This window comes from Somniosus microcephalus, chromosome 21 (assembly GCF_052327205.1).
Source record: "Somniosus microcephalus isolate GS21.2 chromosome 21, FLI_Smic_1.0, whole genome shotgun sequence".
NCBI lineage: Eukaryota > Metazoa > Chordata > Chondrichthyes > Squaliformes > Somniosidae > Somniosus > Somniosus microcephalus.
The window spans coordinates 12,258,020-12,269,367 of NC_141007.1; the positions used below are offsets into that span (position 1 = coordinate 12,258,020).

Genomic DNA, 11,348 nt, shown 5'->3' on the forward strand with positions numbered 1-11,348 from the left:
CCCAGTGTTATAGAGACAGACCTGTACCCACCAGTACTGTACCCGTTATACACTGACAGACCTGTACCCACCAGTACTGTATCCCAGTGTTATAGTGATAGACCTGTACCCACCAGTACTGTACCCCAGTGTTATACAGTGACAGACCTGTACCCACCAGTACTGTACCTGTGTTATACAGTGACAGACCTGTACCCACCAGTACTGTACCTGTGTTATACAGTGACAGGCCTGTACCCACCAGTACTGTACCCCAGTGTTAGTGACAGACCTGTACCCACCAGTACTGTACCCGTTATAGTGACAGACCTGTACCCACCAGTACTGTACCCCAGTTATACAGTGACAGACCTGTACCCACCAGTATTGTACCCCAGTGTTATACAGAGACAGACCTGTACTCACCAGTACTGTACCCCAGTGTTACAGTGACAGACCTGTACCCACCAGTACTGTACCCCAGTATTATACAGTGACAGACCTGTACCCACCACTGTACCCAGTGTTATACAGTGACAGACCTGTACCCATCTGTATTGTACCCCAGTGTTATACAGTGGCAGACCTGTACCAACCAGTACTGTACCCCAGTGTTATACAGTGACAGACCTGTACCTGCCAGTACTGTACCCCAGTGTTATACAGGGACAGACCTGTACCCAGCAGTACTGTACCCCAGTGTTAGTGAAAGACCTGTACCCACCAGTACTGTACCCCAGTGTTATACAGTGACAGACCTGTACCCACCAGTACTGTACCCCAGTGTTATACAGTGACAGACCTGTACCCACCAGTACTGTACCCCAGTGTTATACAGTGACAGACCCGTCCCCACCAGTACTGTACCCCAGTGTTCTACAGAGGCAGCTGCGGGTGGGGGGGCGGAGCCTGGGTTATCACACCCAATTATTTTTGTATACATGCCCTGTTGTGAAGTGTAGGTGTAGATGGTGGCTAAGGATATTACTGGTTGCCTGTGTTGCCATCCATATTGCATTGTTCTTGCATCTCAGTCCCTCACTACAGTCACTCACTCAGTGTTCCAGGAAGGACCTGTTCAATTATCAGGAGCACATCTAGTTAAGAAATCGGAACTCAAACTGGCGGAGTGGGAGAAAGGAAACTAGGAGAGAATGGATTCCGGTATCAGAGTGGCATCACCACTGACCGTGGACAGGGAACTGTCAGAGAAAGGTGGAACGGTGCAACGCGAGTGTAGCAAGATTTGAGAATCAGACCTCACCCAGGAGGATTACACACAGGCCAATGATTCACCACCAACCAGGTGGCGGTCAACACTGCCATCTATTGGAATGGAAAAGACACTGCAGGCGGTACCCTGCTAACCCAGCTCCCAGGTGGGAGACGCTGAATTCGATTCACCTTTAAGCACGAGTCACTTTGGTGGGGGCACTGGAGATTTTAACATTTCCTGCAATTGTTCTTGCAGCGTTCAGGAGAAAAAAAACATTTGAATTAGTGTTTGCATTTGCGATGGAGGTAATTACTAACCCCATGCACACCTACAAATAACGGCATCAAAACTGCCGACAGGCAGGGTCACATCACACCTTGCAAGTAGGGTTTGCCAACTCTGGTTCAACATATTCCTGGAGGCTTCATCACTTGACCTCCTGTATTCAACCGCCTCGCCTGGTCAAACAGCCTTCTCTCCTACCGCCAATATTTTTATCACAAATACTGAAAGTGCTCAAAGTTAATAAAACACACAATTGTTGTTAATGCCCCTATGGTCATTCTCCTGGGCTGCCCGCAGCAGTGTCCAGGAGGTTAAATATTAATTCCTGGAGAGCAGGTTTGGCAACCCTACTTGCAAGTGACAGGGCAGCAGGCAGGGAACAGTTGCGACCTGTTCCCTAATTTCACGCAGCCTAGTACTTTTCACTTGGTTACTCACTCATCTTCGAGAGAAAACTAATAATATTCTCATACTTTTGTTCACCGGAGCTGCTCCGCCGCGGACCCGAGCCCCTCCGCCGCGGACCCGGGCCCCTCCGCCGCGGATCCGCGCCTACCCCACCTCCAACTCACTGGCTGACACGGTGGTGTCAATATTCACTCTGATTAAAAATTGAAGAACTATTACTTTGTGTGATTACTGCGGAGCGGACCTGCGGTAGACAGGAAAAGACTGGAAGTGCGGGAATCACGGCTAAGCCTTTTATGAAGTGGCTGCGGGGGACGAAATGCCAGTGTAGCCACTGTTCAATATCAAAAAGTTTAAAACATAACCTCCCCCACCTCATTTAATTCATGACGTCTTCATTTGTGTGGAACAGTTTGAAGGAGGAAGAACTCGCATTTTTCTTTTTGTAAGATTGATCCGAACCCTCTCATTCTATTTGGAACCAGCAACTCTGTGGACACCTCTCCATCTCCCCTGTGAGCTTGAACCTCGCCACCCTCCGTCTGAAAGTGTACGCCTTAGGGCAGAAATCCTAAAGCTTTCACAGCACGTTACCAGGGTTTATTCACCCGAGACTAAATCTTAAGTTCGCCGAGTGGAAAATAAACACTGAACCAGACCGTGGCTCAGCCTGTAAACTACAGGTCAGGTTAACCAAACATTCAACAGGTAAATATAGAAACAGCACCGAGAACCAGCAGTGTATTTACAGTAGCTACAAACTTTACTCATCTCAAGTGCAAAACCAATAGAGACGCTTCTCCTTCACAAACCTTCAATATAAATCTAACCCTTAAAATACGGTTTCTTATTTCCCATGTGGGTATTTGCTATCACAAACCTCTGATTAGCCTCTTACCCTGTTCCTGGGACTAGGGACAGGGTCACTGGCAAGGCTTGGAAGCTAAGCAGAGCCAAGCCTGGTTAGTACCTGGAGGGGTGACCATCAGGGAAGACCAGGTGCAGAAGGTCACAGAAGGAGCCCCGGGAGGGGCGGCTGGTGAGAAGGTCACTGAAGGAGCCCCGAGGAGGGGCGGTTGGTGAGAAGGTCACGGAAGGAGCCCCGGGAGGGGCGGCTGGTGAGCAGGCCCGGGCGTTGGGCTGAAGATTGTCGGACAGGAGGAATGGTGGAAATGGAATGGCGGCGCGCACAGACGCAGCGGCTTTGCTTCTCCCAGGACGGTGCTATTTACGTTTAATGTTAATGTTATTTGTACTGGACTCATGGGAGCTTGCAAGATCACATTTCGTTGTTCATGTACTTGTGCATTGTACAATGACAATAAAGTTGAATTATTATTATTATCACCCCTAAATAGCCTCAGAGTGACGAGTGAGCGGGGAACAGGCGGTCAAATATTAACCCACAACCAATAGCTGCTGGTACAAGGCCTTTAGTTTATGGACCATAAGGAGTCACGGCTTTGCTCCTCTCACAAACTCAAGTCTTCACTCAAACTTATTACTTCAGAAAGCTCCCCAGGGTGTTAAACGCTTAGGACGTTTACTGTCAGAGAACGCTCGAGCACCCATTGAAATTCAAAGGCTATATCCAGACAGTTATCAGCGATGATTAACATTAGCATATTCGACCACCTTTTGTTCCACAACATACAGATGCACATTAGTGCCTTCAGCATACTAGACCGCAATGCATATTCACTGCAGCGTGATGGCTGTGGGTATACTGGGACCACCAGCAAAGAATCCAATAAATAATTTAAGGATCATAGATAAATGCTGAGCTATGCACCCTATTTACAGGGGGTCTCGGGCACTGTGTCCCTATTTACAGGGGGTCCCGGGCACTGTTGTCCCTATGTACAGGGGGTCCCGGGCACTGTGTCCCTATTTATAGGGGGTCTCGGGCACTGTGTCCCTATTTACAGGGGGTCCCGGGCTCTGTGTCCCTAGTTTCAGGGGGTCCCGGGCTCTGTGTCCCTATTTACAGAGGGTCCCGGGCACTGTGTCCCTATTTACAGGGGGTCCTGGGCACTGTGTCCCTATTTACAGAGGGTCCCGGGCACTGTGTCCCTATTTACAGGGGGTCCCGGGCACTGTGTCCCTATTTATGGGGGTCCCGGGCACTGTGTCCCTATTTATGGGGGTCCCGGGCACTGTGTCCCTAGTTACAGGTGGTCCCGGGCTCTGTGTCCCTATTTACAGGGGGTCCCGGGCACTGTGTCTCTAGTTGTAGAGGCTGCTCAAACTCATTTTACACAGGACCCCAAGTACCATGAGGGAGAGGAGATAAACACCGTATCTGACAGACATACAGCTGCCTTCCATTTGGTCAGAATATCACACAGTGAGATCAAGACATCTTCGACGGTTGTCCCCTGCCCCATATAAGTATCACCTCCAACGAGATGCTGATGTGTTCTCCCTCCACAATAACACATTCAGTGAGGCTGTACTCCGATCCAGCATTGGCCGCCGCTCACACATCCACTCGGCTCTTTCCTCTGGAGTTCGACCCAGTTCTCCCCACCTTGTCACCTCTTCAAACGACTAAGCTTTCAGTACCGCCTCCTAGCCTCTCACTTTCCCCGTGCTTGTTGCCTATTGAATCTGTTTACTTCTTGTTGTGAAGCGTTCAGATGGCTTTCTGCACACAAGGGGTGCTATATAAATGCGAGTTGCTTCACTGCCTTTACGTACATCTCTTTCTCTGTCTTCTTCCCTCCCTCCGCCTGCTTCATGAGGCAGATGCTGTTTGAAGGGCAGGTCCAGGCAGCAGCTGTTTATACCGACCCCTTTATGGTTACGGTTCACGTGGACTGAGCTGATGGACAGGGTCTAATTATTGGTCATTGTTACAGAGCCCCAGGTCAGGCACTGGAACATGATGAGTTACTATGGAAACAAATTTCTCCTCTTCTGATTGGGCGATTAGAGTGACACTGGGTTGCGCCAGTGTTAGCAATCAAAATAAAATTAATCTAACAAAAGTGCCCCCTTTTTAAACACCCAAATTATACAAAACAAAGGAAACTTAACAAATTAAATGCGAATATTATTTTCTGTGTCTGTTACACACTGTAGTCCCTGTGGGAAACAGATTTCTAAAGCCTCAAAGATATGGCCATTCTTAATTAAAACAACTTGTATTTATATAGCACCTTCAACGTAGTAAAATGTCCCAAGGCGCTTCACAGGAGTGTTATAAAACAAAATCTGACACCAAGCCACAAAAGGAGATATTAGGACGGGTGACCAAAAGTTTCGTCAAAGAGGTAGGTTTTAAGGAGCATCTTAAAGGATGAGAGACGGAGAGGTTTAGGGAGGGAATTCCAGAGCTTAGGGCCTAGGCAGCTGAAGGCACGGCCGCCAAACAGAAATAAACGAAACTTCCACTTTTAAAGGGGCACAACTAATAGAAAACGAAGTCATAAAACAAAAGAAACTTATAACTTAAATAATATTATTGCCCATGTCCAAACATTTCAGTCCCTGCGGTGCCCACCAGTCGCGGAAAGTCTCAAGTGCACCAATGGACACCGCGTGCTCCCTCTCCAGGGCCACCCGGGGGCGGACATAGCCGTGGAAGAGAGGCAGGCAGCCAGAGCGACCCCCACCACAGGCCGCATCTAACCTGGACCTGTGGATGGCCACCTTAGCCAGGCCCAGGAGCAGGCCCACGAGGAGGTCCTCCGACTTGCTCGCTCTCCTCCGCACCTGGTGTCCAAAGGTCAGGAGCGCGGGACTGAAGTGCATCCAGAAATTGAGGAGCAAATGAGGAGTTACCCACCAGTACTGTACCTTTAAATAGTGGAACAGGGGCTGCAGCCTCTCACACTCCGTGTAGATGTGGAACACGAACTCCTCCAGGCCGCAAAAGTTACAAGCGGCCCGGGAGTCTGTGAAGTGACTTAAAAACCTATTGGATGGTACTGCTCCGTGCAACACTCTCCACCCTCGATCCCCAATGGTACAAGGGAGGACTCCCGCGTAGAGCCACCTTTGTTTGATAGATTCCGTGGCACATGGTATCGCAATTACGTGGGACAGGTTGGATGGACCAGAGTGTCTTATCCTGCCCGTCATTGTCCGTATGGTACAGAGTGAGGTGCCACAACTTACATCAAGTTACTGCTCAGGAGTTCCGATAACACACAACATATACAAATACCTCTGTCTGACATCTTTCCCATTGGAAGAGGAATGGGGTGCTGGGTGGGAGACGGGACTGACCCAGCCCCATCCACGATGCACTGCTGCCTGAACGCTCCACATTCAGGCTGGTTTGTGGGACCCCGCTGCATTCTTCCTCCGCCCCAGACTGTTATGTTGTTAGTGTGAGAAATTACAACGGTACCTTTACACCATCCACTTCCAGCAGCTCCGCTTCTGAATCCTCACCTTCCTATAAGACAAGAATTTACACGGTTAAAGCGATCACTCGGAGATCAGACAGAATTGCCATGCAGAGCGACAATCTCTTGCTTGAGGCAAAATCCAGTTGCAGACAGGCAACAACTTGTATTTATATAGCGCCTTTAACGTAGTAAAACGGCCCAAGGCGCTGTACAGGAGTATTTTAAGACAAAAAATTTGACACTGATCCACATAAGGATAAATTAGGGCAGGTGACCAAAAGCTTGGTCAAAGAGGTAGGCTTTAAGGAGCGTCTTAAAGGAGGAAAGAGAGGTAGAGAGGCAGAGAGGTTTAGGGAGGGAATTCCAGAGCTTCGGGCCTCGGCAACAGAAGGCACGGCCAGTAAGGATGAGCGATTGTAATCAGGGATCCTCAAGAGGGCAGAATTAGAGGAGCGCAGATATCTCGGGGGGGGGGGGGGGGGGGGGGTTGTGGGGCTGATAGACTAATTAGGCTGACACCCGCCTAATAGACTCAAGATACACCCTGGATGCCAGCTACAAAAAGCTTTCTGAAGCCCAGGATCCCTGGCAATAGCAGATTCAATAAACCCGTGGCAATAATGGGAAAAAGAGTAGCCCTGGTTCTAACACAAGCAACACTGCGCAAAGGCTCCAGAGATCTTGAAATAAACAGTCAGAGATTAAAAACCTGCACAGACTGCCCCAGTCCCCTATCCTGGGAAAACAATACACTGACTCCACCGCTCTCCCTGGCCACTGTCTCAAGCTTTTGGTCACCTGTCCTAATGTCTACTTTTTTGACGCAGTGTCAGTTTTTTGTCGGATTAGCTCCTGTGAAGGGTCTTGGGATTTTTTACTACATTAAGGGTGCTGTATAAATGTAAGCTGTTGTTGGAACAGGTGGAGAAATTCACAAAACAGAATAATCACAGCCCGTGCCCGATGTGCCCGAGCACGCGTCTGTTGGTAAGAACTTGGGAGCGAGTTCACGTGTGAATGAAACAGCCGTGCCAATATTAAATGAAGTTTAAAATAATAAAGGCATCAATGGTATCAACTCTCATAAGAAAATAAGGAATAGGAGCAGGAGTCGGCCATTCGGCCCCTCGAGCCTGTTCCGCCATTTAATGAGATCATGGCTGATCTGATCTTAGCCTCAACTCCCCTTCCCTGCCCGCTCCCCATAACCCTCGACTCCCTTACCATTCAAAAATCTGTCTATCTCCACCTTGAATATATTCTGGGTTAGAGAATTCCAAAGATTCATGACCCTCAGAGAATTCCTTCTTATCTCCGTTTTAAATGGGCAACCCCCTATTCTGAAACTATGCCCCCTAGTTCTAGATTCCCCCTAGTTCTAGATTCCCCCACGAGGGGAAACATCTCAGCATCTACGCGGTCAAGCCCCCTCAGAATCTTAAATGTTTCAATGAAATCACCTCTCATTCTTCTAAACTCCAATGAGTATAGGCCCAACCTGCTCAACCTTTCCTCATAAGACAGCCCCAGGTTGACTCAGGTTCACTATCAGGGTAACACATCAATATTACAGCACTAGAGACAGTGAACCACATACACAGATCGACAAATCACTCTCACTGCAGCCAACGGGCGAACATTCCCTGCCCTCCCGAAGGCACTGACTTTATGTTGGGATGCAGGTGCCATGCGCACAAGTTGCCCTCCAGTACCTCACCCAACTGGTGATTTTTACACGAGTCTAGATGGCAAGTTATTCAACTATAAGGGGCATCACAGCCAAACTCAATCCTGTCCTTGAAAATGTAACCCCGCTATTTAAGAAAGGAGGGAGAGAGAAAACGGGGAACTACAGACCTGTTAGTCTCACATCAGTAGTTGGGAAAATGCTGGAATCTATTATAAAGGATGCAATAACTGGGCACCTAGAAACTAATAGTAAGATTGGGCAGAGTCAACATGGATTTATGAAAGGGAAATCCTGTTTAACAAACCTATTGGAGCTCTTTGAGGATGTAACTAGTGGAGTAGACAAAGGGGATGTGGTGTATTTGGATTTTCAGAAGGCCTTTGATAAGGTCCCACACAAGAGGTTGGTGAACAAAATTAGGGCACATGGAATTGGGGGTAATATACTAGCATGGATTGAGAATTGGTTAACAGACAGAAAACAAAGAGTAGGGATAAACGGGTCTTTTTCAGGATGGCAGGCTGTGACTAGTGGTGTACCGCAAGGAACGGTGCTTGGGCCCCAGCTATTCACAATCTATATCAATGATTTGGATGAGGGGACTAAATGTAACATTTCCAAATTTGCTGATGATACAAAGCTAGGTGACAGTGTCAGTTGTGAAGAGGATGTGAAGAGGCTTCAAGGGGATCTCAACAGGCTCAGCAAGTGGGCGAGAACATGGCAGATGGAATATAATGTGGATAAATGTGAAGTTATCCACTTTGTTAGAAAAAACAGAAAGGCAGAGTATTTCCTAAATGGTGAAAGATTGGGGAATGCAGATGCTCAAAGGGACCTGGGTGTCCTTGTACATCAGTCACTGAAAGTGAATGTGCAGGTGCAGCAAGCCATTAGGAAGGCAAATGGTATGCTGGCCTTCATTACAAGAGGATTTGAGTACAGGAGTAAAGAAGTCTTATTCCAATTATATAGGGCCTTGGTGAGACCACACCTGGAGTACTGTGTACAATTTTGGTCTCCTTACCTAAGGAAGGATATACTTGCCATAGAGGGAGTGCAACGAAGGTTCACGAGATTGATTCCTGGAATGGCGGGACTGTCGTATGAGAAGAGATTGAGTAAACTAGGCCTGTATTCTCTTGAATTCAGAATAATGAGAGGGGATCTCATTGAAGCATACAAAATTATTAGGGCTTGATAGGGTGGATGCTGGGAGAATGTTTCCCTTGGCTGGGGAGTCTAGAACCAGGGGCCACAGCCTCAGGTTAAAGGGTAGGCCATTCAGGACTGAGAGGAGAAGAAATTTCTTCACACAGAGGGTGGTGAATCTTTGGAATTCTCTACCCCAGAGGGCTGTGGAGGCTCAGTCATTGGGTATATTCAAAACAGAAGTCGATAGATTTCTGACTAGTAAAGGCATCAAGGGATATGGCGATAGGGCCGGTGAATGGAGTTGAGGCAGAAGATCAGCCATGATCTCACTGAATGACGGAGCAGGCTTGAAGGGCCAAATGGCCTATTCCTGCTCCTATTTCTTATGGTTCTTATGTCCTCACTCAATGTCCAATTTCCAACAGGGGTCACTGGATAGCGACTAGGAGCAAAGCCAACACAGCGTTCTTCCCAGTCTCTCTACCCCAGGAGGACTGAAACAAACTGCAGCACTCCAACAAGTTGCAGCCTCCGATGAGTTGACTGGGGACTGAATCTGCGACCTCCAGGTCCATTTGGCTCAGCGTCACAGGGGCCAGTGCCTTCACTCACGAGACCTTCAACGGAGCAGAATAGAATATTCTTGGCAAAGTGACTCTCCATCTCCTCCACCTTCCAGCCCTTGTGACTGACTCTCGCTCGTTGTCCATGTGTATCATTGTATCGGGAAATATTGTTGAGCAACATTATTGCACTAATGGAGACAACGAGTGACTCTAACCAACTTCAACGTTAACTCTGTTTCTCTCTCCACGGTTGCTGCCTGGCCTGCTGAGTATTTCCAGCATTTTCTGTTGTCATTTCTAACCAACTTCACACTTGCTTGTCTGAAAGGTTTAGTTTTCGGTATAGAAGCAAGCAGTCTGTGAATCTGGATTAACCTCTGCAGGTCCTGCACTACAATTTCAATCCTCCCTTGCATACTGTTCCCCCTTACGTACAACCTCACAACTTAAACTGGGTTCAATATTAGCTAATTTCAAGCACTTCCCTTCATTGTAGTTTTAAAGTAAAGCAGAATCATGCAGGATGTGCTAGTAGCATCCTGAATCCACAAGGGCCTCTACAGGTACTGCCGCCTACCCTTTGGTATAACGTCAGCACAAGCATTGTTTCAGCGGGCTATGGACCAGATCTTAAGCGGCATTCCAGGGGTACAATGTTATCTCGACGATATCCTTGTCACAGGAAAGGACGACAACAAGCATCTGCAGAACCTGACGAAGACACTGGGAAGACTTGAAGAATATGGCTTACGCGTTCGCAAGGACAAATGCGAATTTTTCAAGCCATCAGTGGAGTACCTAGGCCATGTCACCGACGCGGACGGCCTACACACAGTACCGTCGAAAGTGAAAGCCATTGCCGACCTCCTGCACCTACAAATGTCGGCCAGCTGCGGTCATTCTTAGGTCTCCTGAACTATTACGGAAAGTTTATTCCACAGCTGGCATCACTGTTGAAGCCATTACATGAGTTGCTGTGTCAGGGCAAGGCCTGGGCGTGGACGAAGGAGTGCGAAGCTGCATTCAAGAAAGCCAAAGCAGCTTTGACTGACCCCAGAGTGTTGACGCACTTTGACCCGTCGTTGCAGATTCAGCTGGCCTGTGACGCGTCGCCTTATGGCGTCGGCGCAGTCGTGTCCCACATCTTTCCCTCAGGCGAAGAGAAGCTGATTGCATTCACGTCAAGGTCCCTGAGCAAGGCGGAGGTGAAATACCCGCAGATCGAAAAAGAGGTTTTGGGCATCATCTTTGGAATCAAAAAGTTCCATCACTACTTGTTCGGAAGGAAATTCACCTTGCTGACGGATCATCATCCTCTGACATTGATCTTTGGTCCACACACAGGAATACCCTCCCTGGCAGCGTGCAGGATGCAGCGCTGGGCGCTGATGTTAAGCGTTCACAATTACAACATCAAATACCGGAGGTCAGCAGCACATGGCAATGCGGACGGATTGTCAAGACTTCCGCTGCCTGTGCCCTCTGAAGGCTGTGAGCAGAAGATTTTCTACTTTGACATGGTGAGCAATGCCCCTGTCACAGCCCGGCAGGTCAAGAAAGAGACCAGAGTGGACCCTACGCTATCCAAGGTGCTGGATCGGGTGATGCGAGGAGACGGATCACGGGTGTCAGACGCACCACCTGAGCTCCTACCTTACCTGTCAAGAGGGAAGGAGTTGTCTGTCACGTCA

At 48.4% G+C, this 11,348-nt stretch overlaps 1 protein-coding gene across 3 annotated transcripts in view; it reads right to left on the bottom strand.

Annotated features, from left to right (window-relative positions):
- Positions 1–11,348, bottom strand: part of sap30bp (SAP30 binding protein) — an 87,154-nt gene that overhangs the window by 72,407 nt on the left and 3,399 nt on the right. For all 3 annotated transcript variants that reach the window (XM_085963260.1, XM_085963259.1, XM_085963261.1), the window contains exon 3: positions 6,246–6,293. In XM_085963260.1, the coding sequence (XP_085819386.1) occupies positions 6,246–6,293 (48 nt within the window). The remainder of the gene's footprint in view (positions 1–6,245; positions 6,294–11,348) is intronic.